General features: G+C 39.4%; 2 protein-coding genes across 10 annotated transcripts in view; one reads left to right on the top strand and one right to left on the bottom strand.

The window, feature by feature from the left end:
* Positions 1–7561, top strand: part of LOC134527201 (serum response factor-binding protein 1-like) — a 57720-nt gene extending 50159 nt beyond the window's left edge. Inside the window, exon 4 of the mRNA XM_063359657.1 lies at positions 7407–7561. Within this exon, the coding sequence (XP_063215727.1) occupies positions 7407–7519 (113 nt within the window). The 3' untranslated portion in view covers positions 7520–7561. The remainder of the gene's footprint in view (positions 1–7406) is intronic.
* LOC134527198 (importin-11-like) overlaps positions 7552–22480 on the bottom strand; it is a 423976-nt gene continuing 409047 nt past the window's right edge. For 5 of the 9 annotated variants that reach the window (XM_063359649.1, XM_063359648.1, XM_063359650.1 and 2 more), the window contains 3 exons: positions 18111–18203; positions 10666–10810; positions 7552–7805 (listed from right to left, as the gene is read on the bottom strand). In XM_063359649.1, the coding sequence (XP_063215719.1) occupies positions 7701–7805; positions 10666–10810; positions 18111–18203 (343 nt within the window). In that variant the 3' untranslated portion in view covers positions 7552–7700. Of the gene's footprint in view, positions 7806–10579; positions 10811–18110; positions 18220–22480 lie in introns of those variants that run through there. The other 4 variants (XM_063359652.1, XM_063359651.1, XM_063359653.1 and 1 more) reach the window with 3 other exon arrangements.

The following is a 22480-nucleotide window of genomic DNA, read 5'->3' as shown; positions in this document are numbered from 1 at the left end:
AGACTCCTTATCCAAGTCAGTATGTGATGTTGAACTGCCACAACAGCTGGTTTGTAGATCCTCCTGCTGCAAAGGATTGTCCACCATCTCTTCATCTTCGACTGACATCTCGAGTGTAGAGCGGCGCCGGGAACATGCTGCGAGTGTTGGCTCTTGTGGATTTTTTCTACAACAGATTCTTCTATGAGCTTTGAGACGCTCCTTTGCAATGTTTTTACTATCACTTCACTGAAGCAGCATTTAGCACAATTATTTTCAACTTTTATATGAACAAAACTAAGTTCTCCATATATGTTATGAAGTAGTCTGCCACCACGATTCATTATTAGAAGTTATAATAAATCTCAGATTCTTACCACAGAAGACTTGTCTTGCTAACATAACATCACTGAATCTGTTTCTTGTTAGCCAAATTTGGTCTATAAGAGGAAGTGTGTCTCACTGTCACTATAATATTACCGTATATACTCGTGTATAGCGCGCCCTTTTTTCCCCTCAAGTAAAGGAAAAAAATAAGGATGCGCGCTATACACGGGAAAAAAAAGTGAGTAGATGAGGCGGGGAGGAGTGGAAGTCGTTAACTGACGGGTGACGTTTCTGGCCAGCCCCCACACATACGCACAAGCAACAAGGCCTCTCTTTCACACACACACGCACGCACGCACACAACCTGGTCTCTCTCTCTCTCACACACACAACACACACACACGTGCGCGCGCAAGCTCGCAGGTCTCTTGTTTATTTTTAGACCTCCCCCTCTACAGCTAGTAAAATAAAAAGAGAGAGAGAGAGAGAGAGAATGTTGACACCAGTCCCCCCTCCCACTTCCTTCGCTTCGTCACAGCTGCTGCCGGTGAGTCATCCAGTCCTCCGTGTCACATTCCTGCCTGCCTCCCTTCCTCCCGCCAACGTACCAGTTGTGACGATACAGCGCTTCATTATCTTCCTTCTACACAGCAGAGTTTAAGTATTTTCCTGACGCATCACCACACATCAATTTAAATTATCATTTGTTTCATACGTAATTACTTAACAGGTACCACAAAATGTTAGTAGGTACAATTTATTTACGGGAAAAAAAAACTTTTTTTTCTTCGGAATTTGTTGCAAAAATCGTGGTGCGCGCTATACACGAGGGCACGCTATACACGAGTAAATACGGTATATGATATGGTTGGGAACTCTGGTGATATGTGAGTGTGACATCCATACTCGCCTCTTGCATTTCCATGTAGGTAGTGATAAGATAACAATGTTCCTAGAATACACATTATACATTACTTGCCTTCCACAATCATATCAATTGCATGCCGATGTCAAGCTTTGGCCACCACTTGTGTGGAAAGACTTATATTCTACATTAACAGGCACCAGGCCACATATAAAAAATATAAAAATATAAAATTGCAAAAAAGGTTTTTTACGTATTTTACTTTTTTTACATTAATTACGTGTTTTTTACGTGTATTTTACACGTCGTGTAGAAAACCATTTTTTACATGTTAAGTCCCAGCCCTGGTCCTCTTACACCAGTTTGGCTATTAACAGAACTTTATTTGTATTTATTACATATATTTTGTGCTGCTGTCTTGTGATCGGACGGAACTATGACTTAAAACACTATGCCATTTAAAAGAAAATACTTTTAACTGTCCTTTACTGTGTATAACTCAGTTTGTAGCAAAAGTTGACTTACACCACTTGGCCTTTCAGCACCTCATATATACGTATGCATTTTTTCTGGATCATAATTTTTTTCAGCAGATACTTAATAAACTTTATTTTCGAGCTAAAAAAGATCATGCAGTGATCTTTATTTTGACAATTGCACAACTTTTTACCACTATTAAAATATATTTAGTAAACATCTGTTGAGAAAATTTGAGACAAAAAATAAAATGCAAAAGTTTTTGTAATTTATGGGAAAATCCCTCGAATAATAGGACAAGAAAACAAAATAATCAACATGGTGTGTGAGACCGATCCTTATTCGTATTGTTTGTACGACATAACGTAGTTGCTGAATGCTTTGAAGATTTAGAGTTAATACATTAATTCAGAACTCTGAATATCATGTACCATTAAAGAAATCTGGTTGAATTTGCGACAGATATCTCATTAGCTACTGCATGTATAGCATACAGAATATTTCCTAAGAAAATTTAATTTTCATTAATGGTTTTACGGGGTCAATACTTCATAAGGTTAGAAGATGGTTCAATGCCAAGGTGCCATTACTACTTTAGCAGATTAGAGGATTGTGATGGGTGAATGGTATGATTACTAGCTCTCAAAGGGGAACTGGGTTCCATTCCCGGCTGGCTCGAGTGGTAGGCCTGTGCAAATATTCAAATTTGAGGATATGTATAATAAACTATGTGTGTTTGTTTCAACCTTGAATACTAACACTTCAAAATAACAAATATTTGTTGACATACCTCGTGAGTATGTCATATACCAACATTACACTGCTGAGATCAAGTCATTTGTGCAATATAGATTTGATGCATAATGGGACTTATAATCAAAAACATGAACAATAAGCAGCATTTTAAACATTAAACAAGTATTCAATTTTTTTTTTTTTTTGGTTACTGTCTTACCTAAAAAGTAACAGAAAAACTTGCATGAACAATTCAAAACACGGCATATGTCATTTCCAATTTGAAACCAAAATATTATTTGTATTCTTTTCATCACACGCACCAGAAGTGGGAAAAAATAAACGTCAACAACCATGGACTACAAACCATAAAACACGGACACTCCATTGAGATGGGAAATAAAAGAAATAATCGTCATAGTTTCAACTGCGAATCATTAGTCACAATTGATCTAACACCATGTGATAACAGTAGCATATTACTTACTGTGTGTGTATGTATGTATATATACACACACTAAAATACAATTTAACTGACTGCCGTTAACGAAAACTCATGAATAACTAAAGTTTAAATATGTAATATTAGCTCACTCAATCACTAATTTGGGAATACAGCATTTTAAAAAAAGATTCAAGGTTTTTCATAAAATAGATTGCAATGGATTTCACTGTATTTTGCTGTTCGCAAAAATTTTCTGGAGCAATATGTAGAGTAGCAGGCTTTGGAAAAAAAGGTGAATACAGTAGAATACCGGTACAACGTACCTCATTATAACGTATATTTCAATTTAACGTATTTTTTTTAAGTCCCAGCCAAAAATCGTATCTTCACCATGCAAAACTGTTTCAGTTTAAAGTATCATATTTTCACTATAACGTATAAATTCTACTAGTAGCGTGGCATTACTACACCAAAATTTACTTAAACTGGTAAATAAATTTCCAGCTAAATGATTAATGTTGTAGAACAAACATTAACAAATACCACCGCGACGTATTTTCTAACCTCTAAACCCTCAAAACAAAGTTAACAAACAGTTGCGCGCACTACCATAGATTAAACCATACGTAGTATGCGACGTGAGCAACACAACACCATTCGATACATCGAAACACGGAAGTTTGAGAGAAGTATTAATTATTTAGACAAAAGTGTTACGCTACGCTAATATACTGTTTGACGTCTGTGCCGGGATTGTTTATTGTTATTGTTGAGTTTATTTTCAGGTTACGTTATTTAGACACTGCATTGTATTTGTGCTACAAAATGAGTGACTCTGGAGATAAAAAGAAACGAAAGCAATAAACGCTTAAGGAAAAAGTGGAAATATTAAGGGAACTAGACAAGGGGAAAAAGCAAGTCGCAGTTGCGAAGACATATGGCATTGCTGCGACGACTGTTAAGCTGGTTTTACACTATGCAATTCACTTCTCACACAGCTCCTTGCATGCAAGCTCTCGTGCAATTATTGCATGCAATCTTTCATTTACACAGCGCAAATTCCCCATGCAATAAACATGCGATCTGTTTTGTTCCCGCCACATTTCTGTACAAATGGATAATCAAAGGAACAAGGCAATTTGTGCACTGACAATGATGTAAATGTTATCTGATGAAGCACGATCGCAGATTTCTAAACTTGTTTTTTTACATCTTCTGTGGTCGTGTTTACACGTAATTCCGACACAGACGTGGCCACAGCTTGTATTGCTTTCTCACGCAAATGTTTGTTATGGTAATTTGGCGATTTTGTGTTGTACAGAACTGGATATTTTTGATATTCATCCAAGAGCCGCAAAACACACTCGGGTGTCCATTCCATGTTTGTAAAGTGCTTGCTTTTGTTTATGTTTACAACTACGCGCGTAAATTTACTACAGAGAACGACCAATCACAGTGCTTGTTCTGCGCAACTTGCATCAAAATATAGAGCATGATCTATTCTCAGATATTGCGCCGTAGCTTGCATCGCGTGTGAAATTCTGAGAATTTTTTATGTGAGCTGCAATGCAATATTAGCAGATTGCATGGAAATTGCGTGCATATTGCGTCGTGTAAATCCAGCTTAAGTACTATTGTAAAATACCGGGCAAATATTGAAAAGATGTATGAAGAATCTTTGTTTGGTTGTGACCGCAAAAGGCTTCGTTCCGGCGATCATCAAGGTTTGGAAGATGCCTTGAACAAATGGTTGAGGGAAGTACGATCAAATAATGTTCCTGTAACTGGCCCAATGTTGCAAGCTAAAGCAAAACAGTTTGCATTGCTTATGGAGATTCAAGACTTCCAAGCCAGTTCGGGGTGGTTGCACCGGTTCCGGGAACGACGTGGTATATCATGGAAGGTTGTTTGTGGGGAGGACAAAGATGCAGACTCAGAGGCAGCAAACCAGTGGAAGGAAGTAAAGTCGGAGAGTATTTTTAAATCATACTCAGTAGACAATATTTTCAATGCTGATGAAACTGCATTTTTTACAAGCTTTTGCCGAACAGGACAATGGCATATAGGGGTGAAAAATGCACTGGAGGGAAAAAAGCAAATGAAAGGTTGTCTGTGTTGTATTTTTGCAACGCCACAGGAACAAAAAAATTGAGGCCATTAATCATTGGTAAACACAAGTCTCCCAGGTGTTTCAAGGGAGTTTCTTGGCTTCCTGCTGATTATGCAAGCAACACCCGTGCATGGATGACAAGAGAACTGTTCTCAAACTGGCTCATGAAAACCGATAAGGACATGAAGAAAGAGGGAAGAAAAATTCTTTTGTTGGTAGACAACTGCGCAGCACACACTGTTGATCTTCGACTGTAAAACATCAAACTGATGTTTCTGCCACCTAACTGCACATCTCAGTTACAGCCCCTTGACCAAGGCATTATTCAGAATGCTAAAGTGCATTTTCGAAAACGTCTTGTTGAGAGGTTGCTCATCAACATTAGGTTGAAAGTGCCCACCAACATCAATGTTCTTCAGGCAATTGAGATGATTACTGGTGGATGGTGGAATGTTCAGCCAGAAACTATTGCCAACTGCTGGAGAAAGTCTGGCATTGTTAACTGTAACACTGACGAGCTCACTGCAACTTCATCAGACCAGGATGCAAGCCATACTACAGCACAAACATGCGAAAGCAATGACATTGACCCTGAAGTATGGCAAGAAGTGTCAACCTCCATGCAGTGTGATGCTGTTTAATTCACAGACTATGTGTCTGTGGATAATGAAACAGAAACAACACCAGTGTTGACTGACAGTGACATCGTTAGTGAAGTCATTCAATCACAGTCATCAAAAGTCGAATCAGATGATGATTCTGACACTGAGGAGCCGCCTGTGACAGCTACAGAAGCTATTCAGAGCTTAGAGAAACTGAACAAATTTATCTCTAAACACGAAAAGATTCCAGAAGGGATCAGGAAATCTTTCTATGAGATAGAACATTTTGTTCAACAGAGCATCATTCAAGCTCAAAAACAAACTGAAATAACAGATTTTTTTTTAAAAATAACTAAACTTAAGTTATACATACACACCAATGTTTAACTGAAGTCAGATGTTGGCCAAAAAATAATGTATCTTATAATGTCGCTATTTTTTTAATATTTTTTTTTCTCTTTGTAAAGATGATATGTATGTATGTTTCAGTACTAAGTACTTTCAGTACTAAGTACAAAAACGTGAGGTCCCTGTAAGTACTTAGTACTGAGATTCTACTGTAGATGCTAAAGTGAAAGGTTGGTTAGGTTTAAGTCAGGTTAACTGTGTGAGTGTGATGAAAAATTATTGTACTGCTTATGTATATCAAATAGAATATCATGTTGTATTTCAGCTTTCATACTGCATAGCTAGCTGACAGGAAAACATAAGTATCTAAGATATGCAAAGGAATGAATTAGTGTTTAATTAATGACTCATAGACATTGATGTATTGGAGACGGATTGAAGGTGGCCCACAGCAACATCCACCAGTGTTTTCCCACTCGTGAACAATATGGGTTTGATCTGCCGGAAATCATGCACACATAACAAAATTTTAAAATTTCAATACCAATATTGTTTATGTTGCTACTGTATCAGAACGGAGCTCAGTGTGTTATTATTTACGATGTTGTGGTCAAAGGGTCTGACTGTTCAACTCGGTGGCAAGCTGGGTTAGGTTAAGGGTTTAATTCCCGGCCAGATCAAAGATTTTTTACATGTGGAAAATTTTATTCCTGGGTCCAAGGTTTGAGTGTTATGTTGTTTCTTTGCATCCACACTCCGGAAGACAGTGGCGAACTTCCCCAGTTTCACTTCGCCTACTCTACCCCAGTCATGCCACTGTCATTTATTTATTCATGGCAATGCCTAGGGTGAATTCAGTCCCTGAGCTGATCTTCCCATAGTCACTACCGGGAGTTTTCCCTGTAGATGCTATGATTGGACAAGTTTTGTTTACTATCCTTCGCTATTATTAAACCTCTTCATTCCATCCCAGCTCAGTTAGTTCTTCAGGCAGTTAACTCATCCTTGCACTGCATCAGGCAGATATTTAGTTAAGTGAGAAATAAGTCATAGTCAGTACCCACATTTAAAGAATATAGGTTTTCAATGTTTAGTTTAACAAGCAGATAAAATACACACAGATTGAATACTAATGATGCCAAGACTATGTATTTAAATTGTAATCATGCCAGAATTTTTGGTACTGAAAAAAATAAAGAGGTGGCTAGCTCCCTTTGCTAGTTTTATGCAGTACATTGACTTAAATAAGCTATGAACTATGAAATCCTTGCATAGTCTCATCTTCCACTCAGTAAAATGTTATAATACTAAAGTTCTTGTGCCATTACTTTTTTTCCAGTCTGACTAAATAAAATGCAGGCTAGGTTTGAGTCATTCTGTTTAGCTGTGGATAGGTACGACTGTCAAAAGTTGAATGCAGAAATGTTGAGTTTAGTTAGTTATACTAAATACCAAACTTTGGCTAATTGTTAAAAACACAGTGCAAGGAAATGAAGTAGAATTGATGTTATGTTGCAGCCACAAAATCTGGGCTCCATCCATCCTGGGAAGCAAAGAAACGTATTCAAGATCAACAAAAGTTGACTGTTCCCTTCCAAGGCAAAAAAATAAAATTCAGTGATGATGACTAAGTTTAAATTGTACAGGGAGTAAATAAAAACAATTTATTAATATTCTTATAGTTTTAATTGTTTTTCAACAAAATGAAGATGCATTTTTTTTTAAAAATCATGGCTGTCTACTTAAAAATTATCAACACAGGTCATACATATATACATTATGTATAGGTCATTTCATCAGTCTTGTTACAAATTACATTACAATGAATGCCCTTGCCTGCTGTAGTGTCTCAACATCAATGGTTTGGATCAGTTGTTCGAACTGAACTGGGCCAACTTGACTTTGCAGTTCTGCCACCTGAAAACCAACCCACATGTAGTAAAACATGCTATCACAAATATTAAGCCAATTCACCAAAATCCAATTGAAATGGCAGCAGTGCCACTATAAAAAGTGTGTTACACTAGGTAAGGATTATTTTTAAGCATTAACGTGTTGGTTCCAGTTCTCAGCAGTATTACCAGCACCGAGAACTGTAAATATAATCCCAATACCACTAAAAGCCTTACAGCCAAACTTTTCCTTGGCGATAATATAATTGACACAGTTGCTGGGAATATAATTGCAGGCCACCCACACCCACACTTAACTTTCTTTTAAGTACAGTGTCACAAATGGAAGTAAAAGTTCATAAAGCAGGGTGTCTCCCTGTCACAGAAGTCACAATATTGAACTCATGGTCTCTTTTTTTTTTTTTTTTCATTAGAGAGAGAAATATTTTTCAATCAAAAACGGTGTGTACTTATCAGCAACTCATAGCTATTTATCAAACATTACAGCTCCATTTTATATTAAAAGTTCAATTTTGAAGTGAAAACTTCTTTAGCTGCATTGAGGGATTTTTGGTTGGGGCAAAACTTATGAGTTCGTGTCACCGACATGCTAGTGACGTGTTGCGCTAGACTGGCGAATCACAGCGGCCTGTGTACATGTATACACATATATACACTGTTACATTGTATATACTCAACTGTATCATGTGCGTGTTGGACTCTTTTTTGGATGGGTAAAATCTTGTAGTTCGCATCACCGACATGCTGTAGTAGCAGTAAGTGAAGTTAATTTTACCACGTGAATACATGACCTAGGTCTGACATCACTGGTAAGTCATAGCTAGGTAATGAATTTTTACGTAATTTTTACATACCACTGACATCTGTTGTGACTAAAAAATGATGTAAGGATAAATGATATGCTGACATTGTACTAATATAATACCATCATCATTTTCTTACATACATTTGACGTAGAAATGATGTCATATTACACATTTAAAAACAAAGTTTTTTTCACTTCCATTGACAGTCCCCATGACTGGCTATTTTTTTCTTTCAACTTCTCAGAGAAATAACCTACCAGTAGAAGCAAAATAAGAAAATTATTGAAGAATTGACATTTTCTGCGTAACAAGTTACAGATAAGATGTAGCAGTGTTCTAAGGACGTGTCTTTACGAAACCACGTAATATGAAAATACACATAACCGTGTATCCGTCTAAGTTTGTGTGTGGAAATTTAATTGTTAAAAAATCTGTGGTAGACGTCTTCAGCACACCTACAGCTGGTATTTTTCAATGTTTTATCAGCATTAAAAATGCCAGGGAAGTGTAATTTTCCAGACCTTTGGTTGGAAGAGGAGGAATGGTAATTGTGGCTCAGAGGTGGTAAGGATTCGTTTTCGGCTTTTTGTACGCTGCGCAAAAAATATGTGGATGTTTCTCACTCAAGAATGAATGCAATTAAATGCCATGAAAAAATTAAAACATGGAGGGTTTCTTAAGGCTGGGCTTCAACCATATTCAGTCCGGCCGATTTCAACAATTTTTGTGATAACAGCATCAAACAAAAACCATGTTGTAAATTTTGAAGACCTTAACAGCACTATAGCTTCAAAGGTTAAATTTTTTTATTTCAAGATGGTGATATAATGTGATATAATATTCAAAGTATCATAGATTTCAGGTTATTCATTGAATTGCTTAAACAGCTATACTGCTGCCTTGACTGAGATGAATTCTGTAAAAAAGTGAACGGCGCTGATACTCTATCTATAAAAACAGACACAGCAGCGTTATTTGTAATGGAAACATTGAGGATGCGAGGCTCTAGCACACAGTTCTACAGCAAGTATTTAGTTTATTATTGATAGTAAATAAAAAAAATTAACAAGTAGGAAGGTAATGTTACAACTAGAAAAATAGGTCAACTTACAACGATAATAATTTTAATTATTTTTGTTATTAATTATTATTGTCATTTATGAAACTTTTTTTTATCCCAGGCAGCTGTTAAAGTAATTATAGTTGTGCCCTTTTTCTTTCTGTATTATTGATACCAATGCAGTATTTTCTTAAAATTTTGCTGCTGATCGCTACTCATATAGTTTAAACAACATACAAGAACTACTATATTATGTTAAGGAAAAACACTTTTATCACAGAAGTAATATAGTCTCACATTGAAGTAATTTTTATTTTAATGTTCCTTTTTATTTTATATAATATTTAATGGTTGATGTATAATATTAATTGGTTGGTTTGGTTTACTTAGCTCTGATGTAACCAAAATGGTAAGCTATGTATATTATTATTATTATTATTTATTTACGTAGTAAAATTTTATGAAAAACCTTAGAAATCCTGGAATTTTATTATGCCAAAGGGGTGGTCACCCTGAACCCTATTCCCGGGAACCATGCTTTAGTGGCCCAACAATAGGGTTTTACTGTTTACGATAGTTTTTACAGATTTTGAAGAAATGCTGAGTTACCCCCGTTTCCCAGAAGGAACTTTATTTTCTTGTTAAAAGATACTCTAATTTAAACTAAGTTTCAAGACCTTCGTAGAGTCAAGATTTTATGTGGTTTTATATCTAAACCAATTTTCATTATAAACAATTTTAAGATTTAATTGTCATCTTTTATTATCATGAATATTGCATGTGTGTCACTAGTTCTGGAATAAATATAGAAAAATGACTCAAATTTGTCACAATCACATTTAGTCAAACAATAATCTGTTCTATTGTAGCTACTGTACCTACGTAATAATAATTACTGGATCACATTAAAACTTTTTCAGATAGTGTATTATTTTATTATTTTTTTTTAAAACATGTCATAGAGCCAAAAAAACAGCAGTGATAAAGGCATGTCTGACCTGTCTTTGAAAGTAGTCTCGCAAGACAGTAGTGTACACAGGATCTGTAGCTGACAGCAGCTTGCGTCGATGATCGTGCTCAGTTTCGTAGTCCACATCATCTTCACTTCCAGAGCTCAAATGATTATTCGAGAACATTAAAGAACTGTAAACAGAAACAATAACATACACTATGCTCATAAGCTAATCCACTGTAGAAATTAGATTAATAATAGCATTTCACAGATACTTTAGTATTCATACAAATCAAGCCTCAATCCAAGCGACAGTATATTTCATCGTAGTGGAGTAAGCTGTATGGACAACTCAATTCTATGACCCCTAGAAATAGCAACCCCCTTGCAGAAATATTGTTATTTTAGGAAACGGTCAAAAGTTTGGAGTTTGGAAGAATGAATTTTAGAGGAAATAGCCCGAAAATAAACTATGTAATACTTATTTTTGGCACACTGCATTCTGTGAGCGCTGCACTACCTGTCAGTGAGTGTCATGTTCTCAAGGTGGGCAGCCATAGTGGAGTGGCTGGGTTGTGATCTGCTGCATGCGTTAGGCACTCACGCATGCACACACAAACATGCATGCACACACATGCATACGCACACATGCACATACATACACACACACAATCATAAACACATACACAAACACAAACCACTTCCAGCTGCCTGGAAAATATGAAAGATTGAGTTAATTTAATGATATTATTGTGTTTTAAAAGTGGTTGCAAACTCAAGCTCCATTCTTACTAGATAAAAGCAAACTAAAGAACTTGTGATTAATAAAATTTTGAAATACCGTATTTACTCGAATAATCGTCGCCATCGCTTAATCGTCGCACCTATTGTTTGAGGTAATGAATTTGGTATTTAAGATTCTCCTCATAATCGTCGCACCCTAATTTATTGACGGCGACTGAGGCGCGAGGCGCGAATGGAACAGCCGTAAACACAAAGGAACAGCCTGCTTTCACGTGTGGTGTGGCGCTTATCATTGGTCCAACCTAGAGCGGCATGTCCTAATTGGCCGTGTGGGAGGAAGGAATGTGTGTGGAAGATAAGATGTTGTGATGCCATTGTTTTATCTCGTTTGCATTGGAGTGGAAAGTACCGGTAATTACAGAGTTTGAGAAAGTTCATTTTGTGAAAATATGGGTAAATACAATTCGTATACTGCCGCTTTCAAGTTGCGCGTAATCGCATTTGCAGAAGAGCACGGAAATCGGGCCGCGGAAAGAGAATTTTTAGTAAGTGAAAAACTTGTTCGTGACTGGCGAAAACAAGAAGACAATTTGAATAACACGTGACGATAGCGGCGACTAAGATGACGTTGACGTCCCGGCAAATGAATCTGATGCATCAGAATCTAGTTCAGACAATGAATAGATAAACTTGGTTAGTGTTCAGACTGAATGTGTTTTATAAATGTATTTTGTTTATTGATTTTTTCGCAATGTTGTTTTTATACTATATTTTTATTTTGCCAAACTTCTTGTAACCAAAAGTTGTTTTGTTTATTTTGCGCGTATTGTAAATAAATATTACGTATAGGTACCATGTACCTAAATAATAACTTCTTTAATTTAGCATTTTCAAGCGATTTACAAAAAAATTTTACTTAAAAATTTTTTTTTTTCAATTTTTCCTCATATAATGGTCGCACCTCACTTTTTTTCATAAAATTTGGTAAAATTGCTGCGACGATTATGCGAGTAAATACGGTATTTAACATTTTGCTCTGTTCTGTTCAGTAGTACAGTAACACCCTTTTTAGAAAATCCCATTAAAGAAAATTTTCTGCATAATATGTTTAAAAATTTAGCCCTAGGTCCTTAAAATAAAATAAAGACAATTATTCTCTTGATAAATCGAAATTTCTAAGTACCTTGATAACCTCTGAACAGAAATTTACTGTATTTGAAACTGAATAAATAATATTAAAACATGGGTAAATGTGCAAGTAAAATTGAGGGGGAACGTGTCAGCTGCTCGTGTAACTCCGCAGCTGTCTGGTGTCAGTTACGCGTCAAAGGCAAGGTGCCGCACTGTTCTTCTGTTGCTGTGGCGCTTCCCTTTCCATTAGGCAACCCCGCTGAACACGTTCCCATGTCGGGCACCTCCCTCGAGAATGCCCTTGTGTGCACGCAGAAAGAGAACACTGTAGGCGACTTCCCGTTCCTTTGACCAGTGAGTTACCCTCCTCATTTCCGCTGTCACATCAATGTCCTTCCTCCTTCGGTTTCTTCACACGATTCGGGCAGTCATGTTGGATGTGCCCTCTTTCTCGACATGTGTAACATCGTGGACGACCTCTTCTCTGTCGGACCAGTAGACTCTACTCCTGTTCGATCGTTGTTTTACAGCGTTGTACTTCTCTCTTGGGCTTCCTACCACGATTCGGACACTCGCGCCGGATGTGTCCTAGTTCTTTGCAGACGAAACACCGCTGTCTTCCCCTTGTTTTCCGAAACTGCGATCCATTCAACAGCTTCCTCAGTGTTCCAAGTATAATCTCTTCGTTAGTATCTGAGCGGCTATTCGTTTGGTGAAGGTTCTATGATGGCCCGTCTCGCTCTGATACTCATGTTTCTTGAGGCAATGCAGGCACCTTCGATTTCCAGAGCGTAAACAAGAGCATTGCGAATGTTTTTGTGGCGGGCCACACAAACAGTTTGCTGAACCTCTGCATATCTGAGTCCGTCTATAAAAACACTAGTGGCAGCTGCTGGCGGAACTCTGCTGGTGCCTCTGGGTAGGCGAAGTACACGAGTCGCCCGATGTCGGCTTCTAACTCTTGGAGGGTTTCTGAGGATCTCTGTTGACGTGTCTTCAGGGCTGTTCTGTACACCTCGCCCATGTGTCGGTCGCCATTCCTCAACTCAAGGGCCTCTACTAATACCCCATATTCTTTCTGGTCTGTAACTGGTATGGTCTGCAGCAGCTCTAGTGGAGATCCTCGACTGCTCCTTTTCGTAGCCGATGCAGCTTCCTTGATCATCCGACGGCACTCTTCAGTTACAGCTGCTACTTGCTGTTCGGTGGTCTGCTTGAGCTGAGCTAGCTGTTGTGCCATTCACTGTTCTGTGGTGTGCTCAAGTTGGGCCAGCTGTTGCGCCACTAACTAGTTCTTCATGTTCTGCTATATGTTGCTCTTGTTCTGGAAGATGCTGCTCCAAACACTGCACTTTGCCTTCCAAATGGATGCTGGTTTCATCGATCTTCTTTTTCATTTCTTCTTGTGCGGCAACTATTTCATTTCACATCTCTTCTTGGTTTTTCTTGATGTCCTCTATCTCTGTCTTCATAGCATTTTTCATCTCCTCTTGGCAGTTATCAATTTTATTCTTCATCTCGTCCAGTCCATTTTCTCCTCGTTACTCTTCATTTCTTCCCTGTTACTCTTAATTTTATTCTTCATTTCGTCTCTCATTTCTGACTGGAATGCCATTAAATTCTTTTGCTCGTCGGTAGCCATCTTTCTTGTCCACATATACTATAAGCCTAACACTAATGTCTTATGACGACAATGTAATTTCCTCTAAGAGCTAACCGAAACCCCTACTAAACACTAACACTAATCTCCAAACTACTACACTGAAAACTAAATACAGTTCCTAACTCTTGTTGCAATCTCGAAAATCTAATAAAAATTAAATGCACTATAAACTAATTTTAAATTATTTAAATTAAGGCAATCCCACTTTTGACACCAAAAATGTTACGATTTACCGCGGGTTCGTAAAGGATACCCCAATTAATAGATTTTACTACACACTACACATTTTTACGATGGCCGCAACTTATGTCAATAACAATCTTATAAAATTGCCAACTAATCAATTGCACTTAAAAATGTTGCTTCACCAGTCACTCGTTTCTTACAGTCCACACACATCGTTGGGCTGAACCTCTGGCGCAACTCTCGCCGCAGCGCCCCTCGTGGATCTCAGCCGCATGACTGCGCCGCTGCACTCCGCCGCCACCGACACACTTGCTTTCGCCGAGGATCCGCTCGCCGCCTTGCTCGGAACTTCGCTCGGGACTTCACCGCGCCCACGACACTTTCGCCCGGAACTGAACTCTCTGTCCTAGAACCTTCGTCCAAGGACTTCGCCACTCTGCTGCACCCGCGGCACTATCGCCCCGGAAACTCCGCTGCGGGAAAGCTCCCGCCTGAACTCTCACTGAACTCCTACTCCCTCTCTCGAGGCCGCTGTCCTTTTTTTAACTATCAGCCGCAATTTCCAGAACTCACAAGGGCGGCCGGGGCGAGTCGCGTCATTCCGCGCCAACATGACAGCAGAAATCTCTCGAAACACGTGTCGGCGGCTCGCGTAACTTCGCAGCTGTCAGGTTTCGGATGTCAAACTAACAGCGTCGTGCGGGGAGCTGAGGGTTGGAGGGAGGGGAAGCGGCCACCCATGTGCGCACTGCACATCTCATGTTACGGCGGCATGTGATGCAGCCCAGCTAGCTCTGCACCTGCACATGACGTGGCCTTGCTCGCAAAAAGGACGTCGGCCTCAGCAGGAGAGTTCAAAAAGAGAGAGTTCAGGCGGGAGCTTTCCTGCGGCGGAGCTTCCGGGGTGATAGTGCCGCGGGTGCGGCGGTGTGGCGAAGTCCTTGGACGAATGTACCAGGGCAGAGAGTGAGAGAGTTCAGTGGAGTTGGGAGTTTTCCCGTGGCGGACTTTCCAGGCAATAGAGCGGCGAAGTCCCTGGACGAATATTCCAGGGCGAAGAGTTCAGTTTCGGGTTATATTGTTGTGGGCGCGGCGGAGTTCCGTGCGAAGTTCCGAGCGAGGCGTCTAGTGGGATCTCGGTGAAGGCAAGTGCGTCGGTGGCGCCGGAGTGCGGCGACGGAGTCCCGCGGCTTAAATCCATGAGGGGCGCTGCGGCGAGAGTTGCGGCCCAGTGAGGTGTGTGGATTGTAATAAACGAGTGACTGGTGAAGCAACATTATTAAGTGCAATTGATTAATTGGCAATTTTATAAGAATAATTGTGACATAAGAAGTGGTCATCAATAAAACTGTTTGTTGATAAAATCTTTAATTGGGGTATCCTTTACGAACCCCGCTGTAAACCGTAACCTTTTGGAGTCAGAAGTGGGATAGCCCTAATTAATAGATTTAGGATTCAGTTACTTTATTAGAATAAAAGTTATGAATATAATATTAGTTTACGAGAATATAGTTAGTGTTTAGAATTTTAGTGAATTTGGATTTTTCTAGAGTTGGTTTGAGTTTACTGTAGTCAGTGATAGTTTTGAATGTAATAGAATTATTGTTAATTTAATTAGAAGGTTCGGCTAGGTATTTTAAAATTAAGAACAGTATTAAAAAAAATAATTATTTAGGTTGTTTAATAAGTAAATGCTTTATAGAGAGATGGCTACTGAAGAGTTTACTGACGGGCAATACAAGGAGATAAGGGTTTCCCTGGAAGAAATAAGAGCCATTTGGAAGAACTATAACAAAGAAATGTCAGCCAGTATGAACAAATATACAGAAGAAATGGTAACCAAAATCCAGAACTTTACGGAAGAAATGAAGAGTGGAAGGAAGGAGAGTAAGAACCACCATGAAGAAAAGAAGAGCCAGTCGAATAATAGACAAGAGAAAATGAAGAAGGGTCAGGATGAAATGAAGCATGACCAAACAGAAATGAAGAATGAAATGAAGACCGAAGTGAAGATAAGCATAGAAGAGAAGAATAGCCAAGAGAAGAACAGCGAAGAGAAGACCTGCAGAGAGGAGACCTGCAGAGAGGAGACCAGCCGAGAGGAAAACAGTCAAGAGAACAGTGAAGAGAACAGCGAAGAGAACAGCGAAGAACACAGCAAAGAGGACATTAGCCAAGGAGGAGAACAGCCAGGACATGAAGATGAAAGAAGAGCTGAAGAGAAGAACAGAAGTAGTGAAGATGAGTTACAAAGTAAGGAATATTGAACAAGAAGAAATGAAGATAAACCAAAGAGAGAGGGGAAAATGCCAAGAAGAGCTGAAGAAAAGCCAAGAAGAGATGTACATGAGTCATGAAGAGATAGAGAAGTGCAAAGAAGAAATGAAGAAAGACCAAGAAGAGACGCAGGAAGACCAAGAAGAGGATAAGAAAGACCAAGAACAGGTTAAGAAAGACCAAGAACAGGGTAAGAAAGACTGAGAAGAGAAAAAGAGAACACAAGGAGTCATGAAGAGGGTACAAGGAGAAAATAAGTGCAGTCCAGGCGAGACTCAGAAGAACCAAGAGGGCACGAGTAACCAAGAAGAGACGAAGAAGAGCCGGGGTCGGCCCGTCTCGGGCAGCTGGCTGAACGACATGGAGCATCTGCGACGCAGAAGTGTCGCCGGGTGACAAGAGAAGCTACATCTACTGCGAGAGAGGGTTATCTGGTGAGACTGTACAGCCTGCGATGGAGGAAAGGCATAAGGCCTAAACTTTGAGTAGCATGGGGACCTCCAGGATCCAGGAGGAGATGTATTACCTGTTCGGAACGAACAGGTTTAAGAGGGGGGGGGGCAATGTTACGAACCTGAGCAAGGCCACGTCATACGCAGGTGCAGAGCTAGCTGGGCTGCATCACATGCCGCTATAACATGAGATGTGCAGTGCGCGCCTGGGTTGCAGCTTCCCCTCCCTCCAACCCTCAGCTCCCCGTGCGGCGCTGTTAGTTTGGCATCCGAAACCTGACAGCTGCGGAGTTACGCGAGCCACCGACACGTGTTTTGAGAGATTTCTGCCGTTGTATCATCGCGGAATGACGCGACTGGCCCCAGCCGCGCTAGTGAGTTCCAGAAATTGTGGTTGATATATAAAAAGCGGACGTCAGCCTCAGCAGGAGAGTTCAGAGAGAAAGAGAGAGAGAGTTCAGGCGGGAGCTTTCCCGTGGCGGAGCGGAGCTTACGGGGCGATAGTGCCGCGGGTGCGGCAGAGTGGCAAAGTCCTCGGACGAAGGTTCCAGGGCAGTGAGTGAGTTCAGTGGAGTCAAGAGTATGTCATGAATTTTTATCATTAAAAAGGATGAATCTTTTAACAAGTAACACTAAATAAAGTAAAGGATACATGCCCACAAACTAGTCAGAAGTGCAGAAATGCAGAAATACAACATTCAGTATAATCAAATACAAATCTAAACCCCCTATTACTTTAATGCTTAAATAACAAAAAAACCAATTAGTGAATGGGGCCAATGGTGGTTGAGCACGAGATAGTTTGCCTCCTAGCAAGAAGATTTTGGTTTGTTTCTTTGCAGGACTTAAACAGAATTCTGCATTTGTGGGAAACATGGCAGACATTCTCGTGGTCAGTGAGTTTTCAAGGGGTTTCCTGTTTTAGTAGTTTATATTTATTTTAAAGTGCGAAATACTTTGAAGTAAAGTGCTCTGTAGTTGAATTTTACTGTATTTTTAAATTCTACTTGCTATATACATATTTCATTTGTGACTTACTCATATAAACTTCCTTCTTCATCAATCTTCATCATGTCATTTAGTGCTTCGGTGACACAGAGAACAATGCCGCAGAACCTCTCCAGAACTGCACTGGAAAAACAGTGAACTACCACAATTAATGCTAAATGAATCATTCACATTTTTAACAATTTAAAAAAAAATTAATATTTTCAAATAATTACACCTATGCCACACTTAGCTCGTCTTTAGAGTGCGTGGATTCATTTAGCCTGATGAGAATTTTACTGCCCCAATCTTGAATAGCACGTCTGTTAATTTCAGTAAGCACAAAATCTCGTAAGGAAGAAAAAAAATTTTGAAAATGACGCCAAGAAGTCTGTTTCAAATTCTTTAAACAACAGATGTGCCGTGGGATACAGTTAGCCAAACAAGGGGGGAAGAAATGCGCGGACAAGTCTGTCTATGCTATTGGCTGCTATACAAACATCAGCTATGGATAGTTTAATTGCGGCTATGGAGTGTAAAGGATCAAATGTTTTTACGTCCGCGCGCGTATGCCGCCGTGCCGTACCGTTGTCACCTGACCACAAACCGGGCCGTGAACTCAGTCTAGCCAGTGGCAGGGAATTCACTCAAACAAAAGCATTGTCTGCCCATTTAGCTGCTGGTAACTGTACGTGCTTGATCACTCATAATGCATCATGTTTAAGTATTTGAGACAAAACTAGAAGTATTACAGCACGCAGATTGTCATGAAGGCCACGCTTATGTTGGTCGCACTTTAGTTTCAAGCAAGTCAACTGTGCGCACAATCGTAAGAAATAAAGACTCTTACCAAAAGTTTATATAAGTCTGATGCTGTTGGTTGTACTAGCGGAAATATATTTTACATTCAATAACAGAACAGCAATTAACAGATGATTCACATGGAAAAGGTTGTTAAATGAATGTTGCAATGAAAAAAATTATCATTGGCCTTACAGATTAGTGTGAACCAGGTGGTAATACGCGAATAAGCACTTTAATATTTGAAAAATTAAAATGTAATTATTCGGACAGCAATATTGGTTTCACTGTCAGTAAAGGATGGTTTGGAAAGGTACGCGACGTGAGTTGAAGGTCACGCCCAGGCGGGCAAGTCAGCCAGCCGACTGACGATAAAGTACATACATAACCACGTATCTCCCGTTACACGGTGTCGTATTTGTCATACAAAGTGCGATGGTAGGCATTTAAAGATAAATGGTGTAACACACATATAGTTGAGTGTTATTAAACACATTTATATTACGTAAAGTATATTGTCCTACCAATTTTGGAACACATTAAATAAATTAGCCTTGCTATTTATGGAAACTAATTCTTCAGAATACAATATTTCGAATAATACGAGCATTTTTAGGATAAAATAAGTTGTGCTAAGTGAAGGATAGGTGTATTAAAATATCTGTAGAGCTTTTGTTGAAAAAAATTTAAGTTTTTTCAAACCAAGTTCTAAAGCTGTTCTAATAATTATGCTCGCTGAAAATTAAACTTATTGAAATATAGCAGAAAAAAAAAAAATTTAAGTAATTAGCATTTCTCCACTGCCTCTTGTTGACTAAATTTGTAGTTTGAATACCTTTCAGCATTCTACATGGATTTCTTAAGTATTCAATTATTTTAAATACATTTTAAATTTATAAACCTGTGCAAAGATTGGAAATTTGAAATGAATATTTGTTTGTGTTCAGTGTTCTGAAGCTGTTGGCACTATTGGATTTAGGTTGAGTCATTGTTATACAATACACTCATGTACATTCCAGGTTCGCTATAATTAATAAGCCAGATATGACCACCCAGAGACTGGGCTGGTGAATCACAGCATTTTCCCTCACGACATTTATTCTTCCTTGCTGCTTGGCAGTACTATTCCAGTTTCCCTCGCCTCTCTGCACGTACAGGTGTGTAATTTCTTCACTCCTCCAGGATCACGGGCACGTTTCCTCGTCTCGGTGATCCTTGCCCCCTTCAGCACGTCCGAAGCACGGGGGCGGGTCAGGTAGTGGCAGGGCTCTGCAACTTTGGTCACGCGCTCGTATCCCTTTCCGACCTGCTAGGGCATGCCAGGCATTGCGTGTCCAGCCGAGTCTGTGCCACGCTTGGAGTCCCCCAAGCCTCTCCACCCCCTTCTGGGAAGGCCATAGGGTCCATGCCCGCAACTGTAGAAAAGCCTCTGTGTGCCATCTGTAGGAGTTGGAAGAAACTATAATAAGGCCCCTGGCAATTCCTGATTTTGCATTAATGGAACGTCATCTCTCGGGATGTCTATCATTCTTATACCCCTCTTTTCCTACAGGCCATCTTATGGACTCCCTTTCTCCGTCCTCTGCCTACTTCAGCTCTGGACGCCATCTACCCGCACTTCTGACAACTATAGGTTTGATGCTCTGTTAGTTAATAAATTGCCGCACCACACCACTTTCCAGGCTGTGGCCACTTCTTCCCCCACTTTCGGCCTTAGCATCCTCCATTTTTTTTGGACTCGAAGTGCCCTCTTTAACTATGTGAGCAACCACCCCCCTACAGAATGTATCTTTAGGCATGCGAACTCAGGCACATCTCTTTCTCTCCCCTGTTCCTAAGTTCTCTCCGCGGCAGCAAACATTTTGTCAGAAGACTGTCATCTCGCCATGTGGTCATGTGCGAGGAGCGTGGCTCCCCCCCCCCCCCCCCCCTATTTTCTGTCACATTTTGTTATCCAGCATGGACTGTATTAGCTTCTTATTCTACTACAAGTTTGTCATATGTGGTTGCGGATATTTCCTGACACCCACCATGGCTTAACATTTCTGCACTACCCACTGCGTTTGGTAAATGAGTTTTCCTGTTATTTTCAGACTTTATCAGTTTCTAATTCACAGTTCTCAGTCTTAATTTCCATTTCTTTAACTCACTATGCAGCATTTTTTTTGCGTAGTGTGGGTTCAACTTCACCCGCACTTTCGGCCAACTCTGGTTCTAGTGTACTCCGGACCCACTTCTGATGGGGCTGCCAAGCTTTTTTCCATCCTGACGCGGAGGTCTGCAGGCCTCGCTTACCGGACCATCGCTACCACGTGATGAGTTTCATCCCAGCATGACTGGCAAGGAGTTATTATGCCAATTTTTTAAGTCGAACTTCATTCTCACTCACAATCACCTAAAGTGAATGAACTCAGCGTCACCAGAAGGTTAGACATGAACCTTTTGTCAGCAAAGTCTAGTTTTACTATTCTTTCTGATTGGCTAATGTTAATCTGTTTAATGTGAGAAAGTAAACAGGACAATGGCCGGCCGTCTTATTGTATGTCATGTTCGCCATTAATTAACATATCTTATAAGTAAAACTAATGTAAAAGTATTACTGCTGTTATTTTGGTTCACCCTCCAGAGGGGATCTCCTACATTAAACCTCAAGCCAAAATAAAACTCTTATGTCTACTCATTTATATTTCTCATTTTCCCTCCCTTTTATAAACCCTAAATCAAGAGAGCAAGAATTTAGGGTAATAAAATAAGGTTAAAAGTTTTTTTTTTTAATTTTCTGGCATTATTTGTTACCAAGCATTTAAATTACAATACTCATTTACTGGTAAAGAGAGGTGTTTCCTGTTTAATTAAAATTGAATGGACCCTCACTGAGCTATCCCTCTGGTTTCTTTAAGTATTACAAAAGGAAGCAATGAGAACACTTTCTTACATTGTCTGGCCGACATGCTGCATCTTAGCTTTGTTGTTCGCACAAATGTATAAACTCAGGAGGAGCCTCAACAAGATACAGTGCAAAACACGGCTAGGTGACGGCCGTAATCCGGAAATTATTTAGTAAGTTGAAAACGAGGCCAAAAACAACAAGCATTGAACAACTGTAAAAAAATTTGGAAGCATTCTCAGGCTGTCTACCAGATCTAGTAAATTAAATTCCCTGATTTTTCCAGGTTTTCCAGGTCTAAAACTGAATTTTTCCAGGTTTTCTTTAACAAAATTACGACATTCCAAGAAACTGAAAAAAAAACTGCATAATATTACATTGACTGGTTTCAAAGTATTTCAACTTACTTAAATTAGTAAAAAAATTACCTTCTTCCAAACGTGGCCAAAGTGACTCAATTGATGGCAAATAAAACATGCTGCTACAAATATTTCACACACTTCCTTTTGCAAAACACATTAGTAAAAGGAAGCTCCCATAAATTTCGCAGTGAATCAACTTTTGCGTCTATTGCACTTACTTCAGAACGAGCCAAATCTAACATTCAAGCCTTCTTCAACTGCAATGCCTTGATCTCTTAAACTCTTCTTTTTTCTGCCTTCTTCTTGTCTGTAGCTTCCTTTTCTTTTTGTTTTGTTTGCAGGGCTTCCTTACGCCTACAACTAGCATTTAT

Source organism: Bacillus rossius, chromosome 1, assembly GCF_032445375.1.
Source record: "Bacillus rossius redtenbacheri isolate Brsri chromosome 1, Brsri_v3, whole genome shotgun sequence".
Classification (NCBI taxonomy): Eukaryota; Metazoa; Arthropoda; class Insecta; order Phasmatodea; family Bacillidae; genus Bacillus; species Bacillus rossius.
The sequence above is the reverse complement of the archived record's forward strand: the minus strand, read 5'-3'. Positions and strand labels throughout refer to the sequence as shown.